Genomic DNA, 22,937 nt, shown 5'->3' with positions numbered 1-22,937 from the left:
TTGAAGGCGAGCTATAGTGAGAAGGCGAAACATTCTCTGTGTGTTTGGTTTGGAGCCCGCCGCGTAAAAAACCCTACATACATACATGATCGAAATTTAGTTGTTATATGAAAACATTTTTCAATTGAGAAGATATCTTTACAAAATTTGGCATATTTTATTATCCAGAACAACTCTACAATCTTCGCAGAAATTGTTCAGATCCCACCACTATAGCATATAGCTGTCATAAAACTGAACGATCAAAATCCAGTTCTTGTATGGAAAAATTTTTCATCTGAGATGATATCTTCACGAAATTCGGCATGTATTATTGTCTAAAGCAACGGCATAATCTCCGCAGAATTTGTTTAGATCGGACTACTATAGCATATATGTAGCTGCCATACAAGCTGAACGATCAAAATCTAGTTCTTGTATGGAAACATTTTTAATTTGAAGAAATATCTACAATATTTGGCATATGTTATTATCCAGGACAACTCTACAATCTCCGCAGAAATTGTTCAAATCGGACTACTATAGCATATAGCTGTCATGGTACAAACTGAACGATCAAAATCTAGTTCTTGTATGGAAACATTTTTAATTTGAAGAAATATCTACAATATTTGGCGTATGTTATTATCCAGGACAACTCTACACTCTCCGCAGAAATTGTTCAAATCGGACCACTATAGCATGTAGCTGTCATACAAACTGAACGATCAAAATCCAGTTCTTATATGGAATATTTTGTGTTATGAATTTATCCAACAAAAAAGTTTGTTTTGCCCACCCTAATAGTATATATACATTCAACTGTATGCACATGCTGAAACCATTTATTGCGCCCTCCTTATGCTCATCAATCTAAAGTATTTGACTATATAAATCAAGCAAATCCCGATTTAGACCCAAAGCGCCGGCGCGCCCAGTTTCCGCATTACGGTTATACGTCGCCGGTAATTGCACGAACTCGCCTTGCGCTCGCCGCTTTGTCGTCGACAACATCGTCGAGGAATCGGGTAATATCTCACTATTACCAAAAGCGCCAACGAAGTCATTCTCCGCTGCTATATCTTTCTCAACCGCATACAGCTCCTCTTTAGTGTCGTCTCCGCCTCTACTGATTGTTGTCGTCGCTTCATTCACATCCAAATCGAAGAATAAAATATTGCACTGTTGCAAATTCTGTTCGAATTGCTTTTGAAAATTATTTGCATCGATCGGTTGTAGATCTTCGCTATCCGATTGCGGCAAATTAAAAAGTTCCGCCAGCGGATCAGCGTGTTGCTTCGTCGTCGCACGCGTGCTGCTGCTGTTCTCTTGACGCTGTGCTTCGGCAATTTCAACACTCTTCACATACACATTCTCACCGATGCTCTCAACGAATTCCTTATAATAGCTGGCCTCTACGGCACGCACAAAAGTGCCATCCAAATTTTGGAAACCGAGGCGTATGAGTAATGATATTTTCGTATTGAAACATTGTAGCCACGCTTTGTTCGTTTGATAGACGCCCCATTGACCGTCATCGCTCAAGACATTCCAGAAATCGAGCAGCACATTCTTGGTGAAATCGACCAACATTGTGCGTTGTGCATCGGGTCGCAGGCGACAAATCGCGTCCAAGTGTCTGAAAGTTATATCGAGTAAATGTTGTGGATGTTTCGAGTTGAAAAGTTGCCATTTGTAGATCATTGTCATGAGATTCCATAATTTGTCCATCGAACTTTTGTCGAGACGCATGATTGATGAGGTGGCAATATCATTGAGCATGTATTTACAATGATCGACGGTAAGTAATTGCGAATTGTGGTGTGTCGAGCCGACAATCAGGGAATCGAGGAACTTTGGCTCGAGTAATACAACGGTAACATCGTGAATAACTGTAAAGAGTGTGAAATTAGGAAATATTTAAATAAAGACAAAATAGTTAATATCTGTTTAAAAATATATGAGGTGGAAGTTATTTTTCAAAAAATTACAAAGTGTCTTAAAGAAATATAGTTGAGACTCCCTAACTCGAATCATCATAACCCACAAAAAAAAGTTCTAGTTAGAGAGACTTTGAGTTATGAAAAGAAAACTTGTATGAAATTTGACTTTTATTGTCAATTCAAGAGTTCGAGTCATGTAGAACTTCGAGTTTGAGTTATGGAAGTTCAACTGTATTTGTATATATATATGTATGTATGTTTGTTTATATATGATATGTGGATAATGTTCGACCGAAAAGACTACATCCAGAAAACATTGAAGAAAATCTAGCAGAGGGAGCTGAGAGTGTACACGAAGGTCGTGGAAAGTTGCTTGTGCAAGAACTGAAGCTGCTCGAACTTTCCAAGTGACATCGCTTCGTTCTATGGGCTCTTGAAAAGTCCTAAGAAGATCCGAAGTTTTCGAGCCAAATTTTGTTCAGCGATGCGGCCCGTTTATGGCTCAATGGATACGTAAACAAGCAAAATTTCCGCATTTGGGACGAAGATCAACCTGAAGAAATTCCAGAGCTGCCATTTCATCCAGAAAAAAATGCCTTGGTGCGGTTTGTCGAGCGGTGGTGTCCTCAGTCAATATTTCTTCGCAAATGATGTCGGTGAGAACGTAACCGCCAATAACGACCGTTATGGCACCAGGATAACCGACTATTTGATGCCTGAAATTGAAGCTCATGATCTCGGCGACATTTGGTTTCAACAAGATGGCGCCACTTCCCGCACATCGCATCAATCAATGGATTATTGAGAGAACACTTCGATGAGCAGATAATTTTACGTTTTGGGCCGGTCGATTGGCCACCAAGATCGTGTGATATCTCACTGTTAGACTTTTTCCTGTGGGAATATGTAAAATCCAAAGTATATGCGGACAATCTCGCTTCGATTCAGGCCTTGGAGCAAAACATCACACGTGTCATTCGCCAGTTACCAGTCGAAATGCTCGAAGGAGTCATCGAAATTGGAGTCAACGGATCGACCAAAGCGACCTTGCCGCGGCCAACATTTGAAAGAGATAATCTTCAAAAAATAAATGTACAAAAATATACTTTCGAATGATGATAACAATCGTCATTAAATTTGAAGTTTATGTACTTTTTTCTTTAAAAAGGTAGGAAACCTCGAAATGGATTACTACCCAGTCCTTTCCAGTTACAGAGGATCGACAATTCATTTCAAATAAGGTAGATCCTTCCAAAAATGAGAGGCAGTGTCGTTATGTTTCCTTTTCATTTCATTTCATTTTTTCAGGAAACATTCCTGTTCTACCTAATAACTCAGATTCAACTCACAGGATGGGCCACAATTTCAGCACAGCTAATACGAAGTTCGCCAAATAGATGACGATATTGTCGGTACTCATATGACGTTAGGCCCTTAACGAAAAACCTTTATAATTAATATACAATTATTTATATGAATACTTGGATGAATATTGGTGACATGTAGGCTTAAGAGCATATATGTATGTACATTAAAAAACTTACTTCCTATGCATGTAAGCAATTATAAAATAAGGAGTAAAAACTTGCGGAATATAATAATAGAGCAATGAAATGTAATTATCCTTGCGGCAAATGCATTAAGCCGCTTGACCGCTCACTGCAAGGAGCTGCAACCTACCTACACTCGTAAGTATATTTATAAGTATGTTATAAGGAAGCGCTAGCAACGACAAATCCTTAGGAGTTCACAAATTGGCACGTTCGCGTGCTTGCCGTAATGGTAAGGAGTGTGGTCCGTCGCCAATGAGAAAGAAAATCAAAGCAAGTTAAATCGAGAAAGTAAGGATTGGCCAAACTCTGAAGAAACCGAAATTTTAATGTAAGAAACTGGAGATTGAAAGACGCTTAAAGTAACAACAACCGCATTAGATAGATAAAGATTTAAAATATAAATGTTTTGGGGCCAATGCTTTATGGCATTCGGAAAACTGGAAGATCTAAAGTGGTAACCCTACTGTCTAATAATGATGTGAACTGAAATGACCACAGTCTTCAACCCTGCTCTTGTATAACCGAACGTGATAAGTCCACCTTATGCAACAAATTATGAAAGGTATTGGTAAAAATGAGAAGAACTTCATTTTCAACGAGACAGTTTTCAAAGAAAATAGGGAAATTTTTGCGAACCAGAGTTAAGATCATTAACAGAAAGCTCCAATTTTACTATAACTGAGATTGAGAAATCGAAATGAAGTGAGTTTATTCCAAATTTTTTTGGGAAATAGTAGGAAAAGGGCTATTTTCATACTCGGTATGAGATAAAAGAGTCATACAATAAGCGAATCAATTTCGGCCATTTTTAAGACTTTTTTTTTCGAATCGCATGTAATCTCTGATGGTTCTCCACTGCTGCCGTAAGACCGGCTATCTAGCTAACTGCTAGCTCTTAGCAAAGCTTATATCGCCGTAATGATAGAAGTCCTTACTGGACACTGTGCCATTGGCACGCGTTGAGGCCAAAGATTTTGGTAGACCAACTTTGCAAAGTTTCAATAAGGAAGATGAGAAGGGAACATCGAGACAATTTCTTCTCCCCTGTTCAGCTTTCGCCAGACTAAGGTTGAAATATTTTACTCTCTAGGAACCCTGCGAATTGACTGAAATTAATATTAGACGCCACAATGAATTTGCAGCAGGCTCTAGGCGACCAGCTGCAAGCAAACCCATTGGTTTTCGTAAAGATCAATGAGGACTGTCGTATCGCAGTGGAGAGGCCGAACTGCGTAAGTATAAAGAGCTTGAGAATTTGGCCGACAGGGGTAATGCTCGAAAATTCTACGAAAAGATGCGGCGGCTAACGGAATGTTTCAAGACCCGGAGCTTAGCAAATTGGTGATCTAGTGGCTGATATTCAGGGCATATGCAGGGAAGTTATGGAAGGACACTTCTCCTACCTGCTGAACGACAGTGAAAGTGTAACTTCTGGAGATGCCGAACCCGATTCCCCAATCTATGACCATGGGAAAGATGTTCCATTGTTCAACTATGATGAGGTTTGAATAGCAATTACCCGCGTAAAGAACAACAAATCGGCTGGAGTCAAAGAAATACCAGCCCAGCTGTTCGAAAAAAGTGGTGAAGAACTGACAAGATGGATGCATCAACCTCATTGCAAGATATGGTCGGATGAAAGCATGCGCGACGATTGGCACCTAAGTGAGCTCTGCCCAATTCATAAAAAGAGCGACTCCATAATCTGCGCCAATTACTGTAGGATAAGCCTCCTTAATATCGGATATAATGTCTTATCAAACGTAATGGGTGAAATACTGAAGCTCACCATCAACAAACTGATTGGACCTTATCGGTGTGGCTTCAGACCTGAAAAATCTACAATCGACTCTTCGTTTTAAAATAGCCTTCGACAGCAGAAAAGGAATTGTCTCTATACTGCTATGTCTGAGCTTGGTATGTCGGCAAAGCTTTTAGCATCACCAAAAGCTCCGTCAGGATATGGAAGGACCTCTCCGTGCCATTCGATACCAAGCGAGGTTTCAGACAAGGATACTATCTCCTGTCATTAAACAAACAGTCATCGCATTCGCTACTTAGCTCACATTCTGAGTCGGTTTTAAGAGTATTCGAGAGAAGTTCCTTGCGGAAGATCAGTGGATGAAACGATTAGCTATACGAGATATACGGCGACATTGACATAGTTCAGCAAATCAAGAGACAGCGGCTGTGCTGGCTAAGACATGTTTTCCGGACGGAAAAGAACAGTCCAGCTTTGAAGGTTTTCGATTCAGTACCCGCCGGTGAAGGCAGAGATAGAGGAAGAATTCCACTTCGTTGAAGAGATCAGGTCGGGAAGGACCTGGTTTCACTTGGTATCTCGAATAGGCGGCAAATAGCGAAAAGAAGAAACGTCTGGCGCGCTGTTGCTTACTTGGCTATAATCACGGAAGCAGTGTCTACGCCAGTACAGAAAAAGAAGAAGCTCTAGGCATTTTGTCGATGTACGGCGGTCTCCTTGATCCATATCTCAAAATTCTGGGAATTATAACGAACATAATATATGGACACAATAAAAAACTCCAGTGTTTCTCTAAGGTTAAAAACATAAAATCTTAAATTTTTTCGAAAGCCTCCTTTCTGATCTTCAATAAATTTTTATCATCCCGTTAAAAGCAATCATTGCGTAAACAATGCATTGCCACCTTTGTACATATGCCGCTAAGCAAAATCTGTTGGTACTCAACTGCCTTTCCTTTGCGCGGTTGGCTTCTTTCTTGCCTGCTTACGAAGCCTGCTTCGGGCACTTAAGTTGCGCCAGCAGCACTTTCAGAGTATTTGCAGTGGGTATGACGCATATGGTCAAAAGGACAAGCAGCCTGTGTGCAAATGCATTTATAATCTGGTCATTAAGTATATATGTATGGGTGTTTAACTTAATGTTATATATTGTGTCATATGCCCGCATACCCATACATGATGGTAGTATATATGTATGTATATATGTAAATAGTGTTACTTGTTTAATGGCATAAGTGACACCGCACAAGCACAACAACACCAACCGCAAACTAATAAAATGTTGCTATTACAAATATTATTGCTTTTAATACATTTATGCCATGCTTTGTTGTTACTGTTGTCATGAGTGTTGTACGCTACAAATGTGAACATATGTAACTAAATTTTATCGGCAAATATTTGTACGACAGCAAAACGACGACGATACACAATTCAGAACGAAAGCGAATCACTGCCGCCGCTAAGTGAACGCACAAACAAAGGCGGCCAAGTGAACTTGAAGTGAACAAAATGTTGGTCGGTTTAATTTGAAAATCAAACAAACCGAAAATGCCATTGCAATAAATTCAAAATATCAGTCACAACAACAACCGACAGCGAATTGTGCGCAGTAGCTTGCAATTGACTTTTGAAATTGCAGCAACAAATGAAGAAAATAAACAGGTAGACGGCGAAATTGGTGGCGAAGTATAAGCAAGTGCTCTTCTTATTTCATACGAAGACACTGTCGAACGAAAGTATGTAGACACCGAGCGCTGTTCCAAGAAGATCCGACAAATTTTATTTAGCGATGAGGCCCATTTCTGGCTCAATGGGTTACATACAAGCAAAATTGCCGCATTTAGAACGAAGAGCAACTTGAATTCATTCAAGAGTTGCCACTTCATTCATAAAAACAACGGTTTTGTGTGGTTTGTGGGCCAGTGGAGTCATCAGTACATATATAATGATGGTGAGAACGTAACCGTCAATGGCGACCGTTTTCGCGCCGACTATTAGATGCCTGAAATTGAAGCTTGTGATTTAGGAAACATTTGGTTCACCAAGATCGTGTGATATCATACTGTTAGAAGGCATCCCCCTGCGGGTACGGGGGGACCCCCTCAGGGTTCGGGAGGGAAACCGAATATACCCCCAAAGACTTTAACCTGGTACCACGGGGAGCAGTAGCCCCTGGAGTTCGCTCCAGTCTGCTCATTGGGTTTGGCGCTTTGTGGAGATTCGTGGTGGCTGTGGTTAAAACCCAAATCGCGGGAAGAACTGACTTTGTCAGTCGAATGTGGAGTTGCATTGCAACCGGGTGCCGGACTCAAAGTACGGCAGAGGTTTTAGATGGGCCTCGAGCCCTACCAAGGTGGTTAGTGTGTCCATGCCACACTGCGAATTGGTACTGAAAATGTTTACCCAGTTTTCAGGGCGCTGATCGACGCATTGTATTGATCCGTTGTGCTTTTGAGCACCGTGGAGTTAAGCTGTCGACAGCAGGATCCCACGTTAAACACAATCATACGACAGACGTTGTTAGAAGGCTAAAGTCTATGTCGACAATCTCGCTTCGATTCAGGCCTTGGAGAAAAACATCACTCTTGTCCTTCACCAGCTATCAGCCGAAAAGCTCGAACGAGTAATCGAAAATTGGATTCAACGGATGGGCCATCTGCGACGTAGCCGCGGCTAACATTTGAAAAAGATAATCTTCAAACCATAAATGCCAAACAATGCTCCTTCGAAATAGTCTTTAAAGAGTTAAGTCAGTCTAGAACCCTCAAACGTTAACAATTTTTACTGAATTATATCTTTAGGTATTGTTAAAAAGTCGATCCTGTAACAAAACCCATAATAAGATTTCCGAATAACTCTGATTGAACCTGAATTGTCGTAAGGAAAACTTTTCAAAATGGCTTGCATTAGGCCAATTTTTGGTATAAACTTTTTCTAGTGGGACAATAAGGACAACGCTCGCAAAATAAAAAAAAAATATCGCCAAGCTCAGTCAAACAGCACTTAAAGCGAACTCGCTAATGGTGCAAATAGTCCATTAGGTCGTAACCAAGTACAGCTTATTTAGGTGACAGGTCACAAGGATATTGCCGGGACGAGCTTGCCCGCTCTTCAGGTACCACTAGAATGGTAGGATCGGAACCCTGTATATTGGTTGGTCTCCATACCATAAAGGCGCTACTGCGGGAAGATGAAAGAGTGTACAGCGAAAATTATTGGCAACAACTCCAAGACATAAGCGAAGCTAAATTGCTAATGGGTGGTTACAACCTCATCGGGTTTAAAAATGTAATCAATCTTAAGAGAGACAAGTTCCGGCTACTTGACGTATTTTACGCTGGGCACTGTAAGCTCAAGCTGCATCTATTTAACTTGGGTCTAGCATCTTGTGCAAACTATCGGTTTTTAAATATGAAGCCGGACACTCCCGAGCACTTGATGCTAGATTTCACAGCAATCTGCGGACGCAGAATTAAGGCTCTTGGATTCATGTATCCAAAAATTAATCATATCACCTCAATAGCGCCTAGGAGAATACTGGAATCAATGTGATGGGTATATGTGAGTCGTTGTAACAGAGAGGAGGGCACAATGGACCTTATCCTTTCTGCAATATGGATGCTAAGTGCTTTCAGAACCATAACAAACGACACTGCTGAAGTATTAGCCGGTATGGCGGCTGAGCAAAACTCATGCAAAGGACTGTGGACCCACAGACTGATTCCGGACATACATTCCTGGATTTCCACCTGACCCAAATACTCAGAGACCGCGGATGCTTTATAAGCTACCTACACAAATATCGTCATGACTTTAGTTCATATTGTTCGACTTGTGCAGAGTGCATAAAAGACTCTGAACACATACTCTATCATTCTCCTCGGTTTTCGAATATAAGGGAAAAATTGAAAACCACTGTTCGAGGTAGTCTTACGGTGGAACATTTCACAGCACTTATATGCGAGTCTTCTGTAAAATGGAAAGCTGTCAGCGAAGCGGCAGCTCTAATTATAAAAAGATTGAGATTTTTACAACAATCAGTCCGTGCAATAGTGGATATTTAAATGTCTTCTTCTCTCCTGTAATACTTAGTTCAGTGGTCCCGTGGGAGAGACATGAGATGGGAGTAGGTTTAAAGTACCGCTCTATGGCTTTCCATCTTTCCTTTTACTACAAAACAAAGAACAGACCTCGCGGTGCAAAGCTCAATTTTATTTGTATCCGTCTAACCATCAGTATAAAATGTCGGAGACTTCATAAAATATATATATGTATATAAATTAGCCAACTTCGTCTGTCTGCATATAGGCGAACTCCGTCAGTTTTTGAGATTTCTCACATTTTATTTTCTCCCCAACAAGCTCATTTATCGGACCACTATAGCATATATGTATGTAGCTATCAAATAAACTGAAAGATCAGAGTCAAGAGCTTGTATGGAAAATTTTTTCAATTGGCATTGAATATTCTCTGAGACAACGGTGCAATACCTGCATTCTTGTAAGGAATCTTTTGTAATTGTGAAGGGTGTTATAGAGAGATCTCTCATCCGAGACTGTTTTCTTCTTTTCATTGGCAATGTTTTTTACGCGGCGGGAAACAAAGACCAAACTCTACGAGTCACTCATTATTCCCATCCTGTTATATGGTGCAGAGGCATAGACGATGACAACGTCTGTTGAGGTGGCCTCACGAGTTTTCGAGAGAATGGTTCAGCGGAAGACTTATGGTCCTTTGCGTACTGAAAACGGCGAGTACCGCAGTCGAAGGAGCGATGAGCTGTACTAGTTATATGACGACATTGACATAGTTCATAGAATCAAGAGACAGTGGCAAGCTAGGTTATGCTGTCCGGATGGAAGAGAACACTCCAACTCTAAAAGTATTCGACACAGTACCCGATGGAAGAAGCAGAGGAAGAGGAAGACCTCGACTTCGTTAGAAAGATCAGGTATAGAAGGACCTGGCTACACTTGGAATCTCCAATTGGCTCCAAATAACGATTTTTGTTGTTTTGATCTAGTCTAACAAAACAAATCAAATGGATTTATCATTTCGTTGTCGACGTCGACATTCTCTGTCCAAGTGTTTTTACATAAATTGTCAGGTTTCTAGTGTAACTACATATACTTTTATGACACAGTGTACCACGATAAGCATACGAATTGGACTTAGTCAATAAGAATCAGCGTCAAGAACTTGCAAAGCAAAGCAGAGAAAACTACAGTAATAAGAAATAATAAGAAGAGGCTGACAAATGAAAGTGAATTGAACCAGCAACACCAATGGCAATTAAAGATACTTATGTATGTAGTTATATGCTTATGTATGCGCTACAGTCATACATGCTTACTAACATAAGTACACTAGCCTAACTGCAGATGCTTTGGGTGCGCAGGGATCATAAACATATGCAAGTATATGAGAGATATTGTTATTCTACCTGCAATATTTATCACAGAGCTCAATACATAATACAAGTGACAACCAGTTTTCATTAACATACCCAAAATCACAAAATCACAATTCTCTACAGTTGCACAACAAAAAGTACACGCAATCGCGCATATGAGCAAACACCCATGTTCATACATATGTGTGTTTGTACGCACAAGTACGGATTGTACACTTACCTACAGGCAAACACATAAAATCGAAAAATAAAACAAAACAACATAAAAATCGGTGCCTAAAAAACACCCTCACCCTAGCGAATCCACGAACTAAGCAGCAAACAAAAAGTCATAAAGAGTCATTAAATCTTAATACGTCTTAAAGCCTTGCGTCAAAAAGGGCATAAAACGATTGGGTCAACTGTGGCATGTTGTTGTTGTTGTGTGCGGTGCGGTTCGGTTTAATATAAACGGAAATTTAGTTTTTTATACGCCAATGTTTAATTTTGTGTTTAGTACTTAAACGAGTACATAGAAATGTACACACACACGAGTAAGTGCGAGTATGTACGAGCTGTGTACGCCGTAATCACAACTGTACCTCCAGAGGAGTGAAGGAGTGGGGATTTAATTTGAAGGTAAAGACCGAACGTATAATTTTCATAAAAAAAATTGATGGCAAGAGGCAAGAGGTTAGAAGCGTGGCCGAATGGTTAAATGCGTGTAATAAATGACCGAAGTAAATTATTATTGTCAAATCATTTTGAGTATACGAAAACTTACCCCAAACACACTAGAATTTACCAACAGTCCATTAATATTCCGCACAACCTCTGGATATTATGTTGATTTGTCCGAAAACTTAATTCATAGATTTAAATATAACACTTGTAATACTAATAAGTTTTAGGCTTCACCGAGTCTTCGAATATCTGACAGGTTTTTATGAATAGTGGTTCGTTTGCCATTGTTATCCCCGCAAAACTAATACGGCTGTGTAAACTGCAGTTGAGCAATATCAAAAGCTCCGTTAGGATCGGAAAGAACCTCTTCGAGTCGTTTTCAGAACAGGCACTCCCTTTCGTGCGACTTCTACTCTCTCCTCTTCTATGAGAGTGTTCAACTGCTGGCGTACGTCGATGACATTGATATCATTAGCCACAACAACCGCGCCGTAAGCTCTGCTTTCGCCAGAATGAATAAGAAAAAAGGCAAATGGGTCTCGGAGAGAGCGAGGGCAAGACGAAACATCTCCTGTCATCAAACTAACAGTCGTTGCGTTCGCCACTAGGTTTCCACCAGTCATAACTTCGAAGTCGTAGATAATTTCGTCTATCTTGGAACCAGCTTTAACAGCAATAACAATGTCTGCATCGAAATTCAACGCAGAATAACTCTTGCCAACAGGTAGGCAATTGAGAAGTAAAGTCCCCTCTCGACGAACAAAGACCAAACTTGAGTCGGCGTTAAGAGTTTTTGAGAGAAAGGTTTTGGGGAAGATTTATGGTCCTTAGCGCATTGGCAACGGTGATTATCGCATTCGATGGAACGAGTCATACGAAGAAGTTCAGCGAATTAAAAGATAGCGGGGGAAGCAAACGAAGAGGAAGGCCCCTACTTCGTTGGAAAGACCGAGTGGAGAAGGACCTGGTTTCTCTGAACTATTTTGTTCGGAGATTGTGACGTTTTCTTGGGCTATAATCTATGCCAAACTTCGAACAAAGATCTTTTCAATAAAAAAGTTTTCCATACAAAGGCTTAATTTTGAGATCAGTTGGTGTGACAGCTATATGCTATAGTGGTCCGATATCTGACGAAATTTCAGATCCATATCTCAAAAATGAAGGGACTAGTTCGTATATAGAGACGCGAGCTTAGTATATCTTGTTTTCTTTCAACAGGAAAACGGTATCTTCCAAAAATACTGCGAAGCGAAAATTTGTATTCGATAAATGGCCTACCCGATTAATCCAAGAGCTCTACTTTGGAAATAAGGCCATTGATTAATAACAGTTTGTCCTGAGATTTACAAGATCTTAAACATTACTTATGATAAAATCATTTACATCATCATTTTACAGAGAAAGTTTACGGCAGCTTCATACTATAGTGGCCCGATACCGAAAAGTTCAGAATGTTGGAAAATACCTTCGTTGAAAATTTTTTGTTGCGAGCAAGTGTTTCTGATTGGTACAATTACTCAAAAGAGGTCGAGAAAGCATTGACAGCGGCGATTTGACAATTGTTGGCATTTTTCCTTTACATTTTTGTTTAGCTTTCGGTTGGAGTATTTTTTTTTGCATAAAGATATCTTTCTACATCAATTTCTTTAAGTAAATTAATTTGATGCAACTATAATTTCCGTTGTAGAGATGAATCCAGTATAACAGATCTGTAATACTGGATTGTTCGTCAGTAAAAAACTCTGTAACTAACCCTACTTTGTTGGAAATGTATAGATTACTACCTATCGCCGACGAATTTGAACTGGAAGTTATGAAAACGAAACTATTTCGTTTTAAAGCTTTGGCTGATTTGTCACTGACCCACTGTCAAGATCGTTGAAAAAATATCATATATTAAGACTAACACTTAGTATCCTTAAACAACATATTTTCAAAGTGTCACTTACACCACTATCCAACTATGGTACTTTCCACTTCACAACAAAAGTATGATAAACAATCAAACATTAGAGAACCGACATTTGAATTAACGAAAACAAATCGATTGTTGTTTTATTTGAATATGTAACCAAAAAGGGAAGAAACAGCAAACTTTTAATGTAGATTAAAACTCTAAGCAAGCCATCGAATGACCGCTGCGCTTGTAACCACACCTTGTAACAACTGTACTCAAAGGATTGGTTGAAGGTACAACTGCCCTTCCCTGAATTCTTTCCTTTCTTATTAATTTTTGTTTTGCGTTTAATTTGTTAATATAAGGGGATGTTTGAAAAGCAAGATACATTGATTTATTATGATAATATTCGAAATAAGTATTTGTGTTTCTTAAGACACTAACTTACTCATAGAAATAGACCCTCCTTATTTTTTAAAGATACAAAATGTATATTTAAACATTAGGGTGTTTCATTTAATAGTTCGAATGAGTGAATTAATCTAACCGATTACTAAAAATTGATGAAGTTTAGGTGTTTTAAGAACTAAAAAAACAACAAATTCATGTTATATTGCACTAAAACATACATACATATATACAAACGAAATCGATGCACCGATTATACAACTGCCAAGGCTTTGTCTAACCCAAAGAAATATGATGATCGAGTGGAATTGAGTTCAATGTCCATGCCTCTTCGAACCCGAGCTATTTTAGCCGGCAATTTACATGGCACCCTTCGGTAGACAAAGCCAAACGATGTGTTACCTGAGGACTCCACAAAATCCCAAAAGACTCCGCACCGCATACTTTCACTGATGAGCATCTACGTGCCCTTCAGGTTTAAGAGGTGAACTATGAACTACCGGATCGATCGACAATCATCCATACTTTTTCGAGGTAAAAACTCTAAATTGAAATAAATTAAAAAGGGGGATTCGCAGGATGGTGTTCTCTCCCCGTTGCTGTCTAACTTTTACACCTCTAAACTCCTTCAACCTCCAGAATTTCTATCACTTCGTACGCTGATGATTGCACGATAATGTCATTGGACGCTGGAATCGAATGCTTGTGCTCAAAAAGGTACGGCTATCTCTGCGACGTTTCTCGCTTCTTTGCTGCACGGAACCTACAAGTATTACTTTCCCCCACTAACTTCACAGCGACCATATTCACAAACTGGACGAAGGAGTACAGACTTGACCTTAATATTTCAGTGGTAGGCGTTAAAATTTCTTCTGTCAATAACCCTAAGACTTTAGGTGTGCCACTCAATAACCTTTGCTCCTTCACTTCTCACACAACCGCGATTATTGCCAAAGTACAGAGCCGCAACAAAATCCTCAACTCGCTAGCTGGCAGCATATGAAGAAAAAACAAAGAAACGTTATTGGCAACTTACAAGGCAATCGGCCGGCTGGGCCTTAACTACGCCGCACCAATATGGTCGCCTGGATGCCGTGAAACGCAGACGAGGAAGCTTCAGACATGTCAGAACACTGCACTACAGACTATAATTGAATGCCTCTTGATGTCTCCTTTCGAACATTTGCACAGTGAGGCCCATATATTCCCAGTTAAGGAGCATAATGAACTTTTCTCCAAGCAGTTTCTGCTACGATGTTTTCGTAGAAATCATACCTGCAGTCAGCTGCTTAAAGCGAAATCGCTTTCTAGAAGCATCAAGAGCTCCTTCCTCAACTACGTCGATGACATAAGATAATATGCCGACCAGACCTCGGACGTAACTAACCTCAGACATGAACTGACCACCATTCACAGTAGAGCCTTAAACATCTTCACCGACTAACTCTCAATGAATGACGTACTTGGAGTCAAACCACCACCCATTACAGACGACGAGCTCAAGTTCCCGCGAGAATCGAGAGTGACTCTCGTTCTGGATACTGTAGCAGGTTGAACTCTTACTTATCCAGAATCGTCCTTGACATATCAAATACATGTCGAGCATGCAACGAGTCCCCGCATGACCCTAACCACCTCATTAGATTCCCAGCTAACCTTACACATCTGACACCACTCTCCCCCAAACCCGTCGAAACAGTACGTTTCCTGGGCCGACCATTAGATAACCTCGATGACTTATCTGAACCTTACCACCTTAACGGGGACTATATAACCGTTACAACAGCAACAACCTTCCAAGTCTTCTTCACAGAGTTAAGAACAGGATATATATACAATACAATCCATTAATGTCTTGCAGAGTATCAACAGTCACCATTAACTTCTCTTTACTGAGAGATAAACAAATTTTAAGAATTTTTTCAAGTCTTCATCCGTAAGTCCTCCGTTTTCGTATTAATAGAATTTTTATTTTTATTCCCGATTATGCCGAAACTTACGTCTCTCAAAATGCCATAGCATAGATTCAGATTTCGGAGTTGAGGATCTTATGAACTCGAAAGTCCCCAATATTAGAAAGCTTCCCTTAATTAAAATCCGCAAACCTCTAATCGTGATGGGGCCAACATTTATAATCGGTTCGTTGCAGAGGCCAAAGCTGTTCTGAATTTCGATTTGATCGTCGATTTTGATACCCAAAAACTTTTTTTGGTTTCCGAAATAGTATGTATTGTTCTTTATTTAACATTAAAATAGCTGGAGACCGCATTTTTCAAATTTTCAAACAGAATCGGTATGCAGTAAGACCTGAAAGTATAATTCGATTCTGCTAAATTCAATCGAATCCCGATATTCGGCAGACCTGTATATACTATACATATGTATATAGAAATGCTCTACATATATGAACCCCTACACAAGTTTATATTTGCTCACATTCTCACAATTTCTGTTAATTGATGTTGTTTATTAGCTCTATTTCAGTATAATTTGCTTTCGATATTCTACATGAGCGATCAATAAAAATCAATCAATTGATAAACAAATTAATTCATCCGCTCCTAACATGAAATTTATGTTATATTCTTTCTTTCAGTATCTACAATGTCTTGGTGAAGAGTGAATCTAACTACACGGCTGCATTTGGCTTATGCTTATTGGCATACTAATCAACAGATCTTCTTTTATTACAGGAAGGTAAGAGAGCGGTTTATTAGAGGAAATAACGGGCAACTTGATATTAAGCGAGTAGTCCAGTCTACGGCGCGAAAAGAAGACTTCTGCAATTATTTCTGAGAGTGAGATAAATGAATCGAATCTGTCTCTTTCAGGCAGTATTCAAAATCGAGAGGGATGTACGGTGGAGGACGACGGTGATGCCCTTCCGTTCCCACGACTGTTGTGGGAAAAAGTAACCGGAACGGAGCCGAATTTTTATGCGGCCGGCCAGGGACTGTCAACTCTTGTCAAACATGGTGCCCAAAAACTGAAAGACCCTACTCAAGACACAAAATTTTCAGATTTTAGACGTAGACAGGACCATTTTCAGTATTTTCTATGTTTTTATAGTTACTCTTATACAAATTGTATATAGTTATAGCTAGAATTTGGGTTCACGGATACTTGCTCTGCTCAACGAATGCCCATTACGTTTTAAGAATTACTTTGGGGCAAGTGACCACCGCGGCTGACCCAAATAAATTCCAACCGAGAGGCCCAATGTTAGATCATGCAGCAAGAGTCAGCAATAGCGGACCGAATATTCTCTTCCAAGGAATTAATCGTCGCGTTTTTATCACCTCAGATAAGCGACTTCACATAACCCCACAAAAATAGTCCAACGGCGTTAAACCGCATGAAGTATGACAAGTCACACCGTCTTGTTGGAACAAAAGGTTGTCCACCTCAACATACTCCAATTTAGATACGGAAAAGTCATAAATCATGACACCATAGCGTTCCCAATTGATTAAAGTTGACTTCATTTATGAAGAAATATAGATCAAAGATTCCCTCTACCCACAGAGCAAAACAAACAGTGATTATGATCCCTGCAAAGGCGTCCATTTTGTTAATTAACGTACTCATTTGTGAAAATCGGGATCGGTGGCCATCTCGTTTTGGGTCAGTTCACGATGGTTGTACGAACGAGTTAGCGACCGAATTAGCGCAGGGGTCGCAGGACCATGCACCAAACTCTCCATATCTTTGGGTAGTTTTCCGAACATATTCGAAGTAGAGGTCTTTGCTATAAGTCGGTGCATAGACCAACGCAACTATCGCAATGAACGTCTGGTTATACTAAGCGATAGCCAAGCGGCACTCAAAGCGATCTCTGCGTACGAGATCAAAACACTTTTGGTGCAGGAGTGCATAGAACTGAACAGTCTATCAGATCGTAATCAAGTGCCCCTTATTTGGGTACCAGGTCACAAAGATATAGCCGGCAATAAATTGGCTGAAACTCCAGAATACCTGCTAATTGACTGCATAGCAGTCTGTGGGCACAGGATAAAGGTTCTAGGATCCATGTTTCCAAATACCTATGTAGCTGTATATTGGAATTTGTCAATTTGCTGGCGCAGGGTGAGTCGTTGTGACTTCGGATAGGACACAATACCTTATGTAGGACGCGATGCAATCCTCATTTATTAATGTATTCTAATGTAATCTAATCTAAGCCCCCAAACCAAGATCCTTTCGGAAAGCTGTCCATAAACTGGATGAGCACTAAGTAAGTATAAATCAATTAACACCTGTCAAAAATACTAACTCCGAAAAGACAGAACACCACACGTCTAAAAGACACAATCACTTATTTCTCAACTGAATTCATCATTTCGAAAAGTTATTGAAATAAAAATCTCCTTTCATTTGTTAACTAGTGTCAAAAACCAATTGCTGGCTGCTTGCTGCTCCCTCAACACGAGCACAAGAAAAGCGTTAAATATTCAGCATCTCGAGTATCACGTTTTTTGTTTTCTTAAACTTTATTAACAGCACAAAGTTGAATGAATGCAATATTGCGATTTCAATGAATGAGCAATAAACGAATGCTCAAGATGCCAAGAGTGACAATTGCTGGATTAAGAAAAAAACGGCGAGCGAAAAATTAATAACAACGACAAAATTGCATGGTTCTTGAAGAAATACTCGCATATGCCAAGCAGCGCAATAAATTCGGCAATCAGCAACGGCCGTAAGCGTGGCGGGTAGCATTATGAGCGGCAAGCGAACATTCGAAGTTCATTGCTGATCATGAATTGGTTTGAATTAATATAAATTAAGGATTAATTTAGTCGGTTCCGTTGTGACAAAGCTGATCACTATACATACATACATTTATATTGTATGTAAGTACATAATGCAGGTTATGAGCACACCATATGTTATGTGAATTATGCATGCGTTGAAAGAGTTACTTTCAACGAGCCTTCAAGTCAAGTGATTCCTTTTGGGTTTGCGTTCAATATCTCATTAATCATGAGTCATTGTGTTCAAAAACTGTTTTGCGACAGCAAAGTGACGACACAAAGCCGGTATTTTCTACTATATGTACATGTTGGCGTTTTAAAGGTATATAATCTTTTTAAGGGCTGTCAAAATAAGGAAAACAGGGTTTAATATTTCTGTTCGATATATTTGAGTAGATAAACCTACAGAAAATTAAGTCGTAACTCTTTAATTTCCCCACTAAAATCACTCTTCTGCTTACGAAATTTCAACAGAACCTTGCAATAAATCCCACCTCATATGAAACCACGCAATCTCTATTGCAGCGAAGTTATGTTAACCAAATTATAGCATAAAATGGGCCATATAGCCAAGTAGCTCCAATGACTTGATTCCGTTATGCCACTCTTTGTTAGAGTACATATATCAAGTCGAAGTAGACCTTTGGTAAACCAGCTACGACTGATCCACATTCGTTGCGTTTTTGTCGAGTTAGAGCCGGCTATACTGGAATAAGCGGACAGTATGAAATCCAAAAAAGTCTATCCGAACAATAAATATCTTAAAAATTTCAAAGAAATTAAGTTCAAAATTTTCTTAATTCTTTAGTTCTATGCCAGAAATTTCAAGTCTCTTTTATGTTTTTTCCTCTGGAAATACATTAACCTTGAGTTTGCGCCTATGACCCAACAAGTTATAGACTTTTTATACCCAGAATAGGGTACCGGTCCTTCAGATTTTAAGATATCAATCTGAAACTTTATATACGTTCTTTTCTCCGCAAAAAGAGGCTCCTTTGTCGGAACCGCCGATATCGAACAACTATAGCATATATCTACCACATAAACTGAACTATCAGAACCCCGTTCCCATTGCAGTCGGGCCTACGTAACCGAGATGGACCCGTATGTTTTATCCGGCCAAAGACTGTCAACTACAATAACAACGGTTGGCATCAGGTGCTTGTATGGGAAACTTTTTGATTTTACGAGATATCTTCACGAAATTTAGCAAGGTTTATTATCAGAGATAATAATACGACCCATTGTTCAGATCGGATGAATACAGTACAGAGCTGTCATATAAATTGCATGTTCGGTGTCAAGCTCTCATGAATTTTTGTGCTGAATTCTTTATCATTATTATTTTTTGTTTTATTTTATTTCATTTTACTTTATTTTTAAGAATAGGTATTATTTAATTTTTTTTATTTTTTTTTACTTTTATTTTTTAATTTTTTATCTAAGCGAAAGCAATTTTTATTAATATGACTAAAAAAATGTTAAAAAAAAATATTTAAAAATTGTTTTTTTTTTATTTAAAATATTTATAGAATTTTTTTTTTTTTTTTTAGTTTATTTGCTTAAAAATATATTATTCAATGTAATTAAAAAGTATTAAAAAAAAATATTTTAATAATATAAAAAAATATTAAAACAAAAAAATTAAAAAAAATATTTTTTATTACAAAAATTATAATATTTCTATTTATTTAATTTAAAATATTTTCTTACAACATTCTTCATAATTTTTTAATTTTTTTGCTTTTTAATCTTTCAGTTATTATATTTTTAATTTAATACTATTTATAATATATTGTTTTTATGCTTATTTGAATTTGATAATAATTTTTACAATGAATCTCTTTTCACTAAATATTATATTGCGCAATTTTTTGTTTTTTAATTTTAATTTTTATGATTTATATATATTTATTGTTAATAATTAGTAGTTTTTTTTATAGTTTTTGAATATATTTGCTTTCTAAATATTTGAATTATTATATCTTTAATTTAAAACAGTTATTATTTTATTTTATTTTAATAATTTTTTATTTAATTTTTAGTATTTTTTACTCTTTTTTGAATTTTATAATCATTTTTACAATAAATCTCATTTCACTAAATATGCTTTTACTTAATTTTTTATTGTTTTCTAATTTTAATTTTAAGATTTTTATTTATTTCTTTGAAATTTATTACTGATTTTTTAATAATTTTATTTATTTTCACTGAATTTCCTTTTATTTTGGTTGTTTGTTTTTTAATTTTGGTGTGTATTATTTTTTTGTTTTTATTAGTAACTGATTTTTTAATAATTTTTATTTGATTTATTTATTTTTATTTTTTTACTGTATTTCAAAATATATTAATTATTTTAATTTTAATTTTTGTTATCACTATTTTCTTCTTTTTATTTGTAACTGTCTATTTACTGCTTTTTATTTCATTTATTTTATTTTTATATATTTATTCCTTCCATTTACATTTTCTTCATTTTGAATTTGCATTATTTTATACATGGTACATATTTTCTTTTGAATAACCTTCCAAATTTTATTGTATTGTTTTTTATATTTTTTAAATGTATAACTGTTATTTTGTGTTGTTAAATTTTTGATTTTATTTATAATTATTTTTTTTATTTTGTACAGTAATTTTTTTATTCTATTTTACCTGTTTTTATTTTGTATTTTTTATAAAACTTATTTTTAAAATTTTGTTTCTATGTATATTTTTTAAATTGAAATAATTTCTTATTTTTACTTTTTTTTGTATTTGTGTTATGTTATATATGGTGCTTTTATTAATATTGCAAAATTTATTGTAACACTTTTTATATTTTTTAAATTTATAACCCTTATTATTTATTGTTAAATTTGATAATTTTTTATATTAGATAATTCTTAATATTATTATATTTTCTGCATTAATTTTTTTTTAAATCTAACCTTTCCTTTTTTAATTTTGATATTTTATATTTATTTATAATACTTATTTTTAAAATTGTATTTTTTACATTTGTAAAATATTTTTTTTTTTATTTTATTGTTATCGTTATTTATTTTATTTTATATATTTTGGTTGTGAATTTATATATACATATTTCACTTTTATATTCAGTGTTATTTTAATTAAATAAATCGCACTATTTTACTAAATTAATAATTATATTTTTGTTATTAATTTATTTTTTATTTTATTTATTAATTTTATTTTATTTTGTATCTTTCTTTTATTTTTAATTATATTTTTTTTTTATTTTAATGTCTTATTTATTTTTTTTTAATTAACTTTTATTACTATATTAATAATTATATTTTTGTTATTAATTTATTTTTTATTTTATTTATTAATTTTATTTTATTTTGTATATTTCTTTTATTTTTAATTAAATTTTTTTTTTTTAATTTAATTTTTTATTTATTTATGTTTTTTTAATTAATTTTATTGCTCATTCTTTTTAGTTTATATCAATCGCACTATTTTACATTAATTATTAGTCAATAATTTGCATACCGTTACTTCCAAGAAATACACCAAATTCACATTGTTATTAGGGTAACTACAAAATTATTGATTGCCTTTACTAGTATAATAAAATTTATTGACTCCCAACGGCAAGTGTTCTCGAACATATGCACACCTGTGTTAGAATTCAGCACACCATCTGATAGCTCCCATAATTAGACGCTTAATAGTCGCGAATTTTAAATTGCTAATTTCACCTAACCCAAACACACACACACATACATACTATACACGAGTAAAAGTGCATTAATTTACTCCCGAACCCCCGCTGTTATTGCTTTTTTGTTTAGTTTATACCTTGAGTTGACTTTTCCTCGCAAATTTGTTGCGCCTTCAGGCGTTGATCAATCACATAGAGCATTTCACAGCCCAAATTGACCATTAGAAAGACATTGGCGCGCGGGTTGCACTGCTGACTCAAGGACGCCATGCTGCTAGCCTTGTTGTTGTTGTTAGAGTAAATGTGAATATGTCACCCGCCGCGCGCGGGAAAAATTAACGATTATCAGCTGTTTGCTAGCTACCGACAAAATACTGTTATTTAAAGACACTTCCACACCGCCACACTGCAATAACAAAAGCTCGCGCGATTTTATTGAGTTTCTCAACAATTTTGTTTACTCGTACAATTGAAGCGGAGCGCAACGTCTAGCATGCTAGCGATCCAATTGAACACTAACTCAAACAGCGTGCTGGCGCACACAGGAGTCAAAATGTTACACAAGCGCCCCCACACGCCGCCACCGCATGCACACGCGCGCACACACACTAATAGCGCCGCGCTCGCATTGCACAGTTCAACGATAAGAGTATGTCCGGCGGTTCGCTTGCCGTTGTCACTGTTTTCATTGTCGGTTAGCGCGCGCGTACCGCCGCGCTGCGCCTGCAAGAAGAAACGCTGTAGGCAATGAACCGCAGTTGGTTGACGGCGTCAGTGTACGAGTTCGGGTTGGCTTTGGCGTTGTCGCCACATTGGAGCTGGCAGGACAATTAGTTACGGCAGCATTGCTGGCGCGCAAACAAGTGAACAAGTCGCCGGCAGTCAGGCGATCG

General features: G+C 37.3%; 1 protein-coding gene across 1 annotated transcript; it reads right to left on the bottom strand.

The window, feature by feature from the left end:
• Positions 1–383: 383 nt before the first annotated feature.
• LOC120770581 lies at positions 384–22,695 on the bottom strand. The gene is made up of 2 exons (XM_040098161.1): positions 22,182–22,695; positions 384–1,871 (listed from the first exon to the last, which is right to left on the bottom strand). Exons 1-2 carry the CDS (start codon positions 22,312–22,314, stop codon positions 853–855), a joined length of 1,152 nt encoding a protein of 383 aa, XP_039954095.1. The 5' UTR covers positions 22,315–22,695; the 3' UTR covers positions 384–852.
• Positions 22,696–22,937: the final 242 nt, after the last annotated feature.

This window comes from Bactrocera tryoni, chromosome 3 (assembly GCF_016617805.1).
Source record: "Bactrocera tryoni isolate S06 chromosome 3, CSIRO_BtryS06_freeze2, whole genome shotgun sequence".
In the NCBI taxonomy this organism is placed as follows: Eukaryota; Metazoa; Arthropoda; class Insecta; order Diptera; family Tephritidae; genus Bactrocera; species Bactrocera tryoni.
This window is presented reverse-complemented; position numbering and strand designations above follow the sequence as displayed.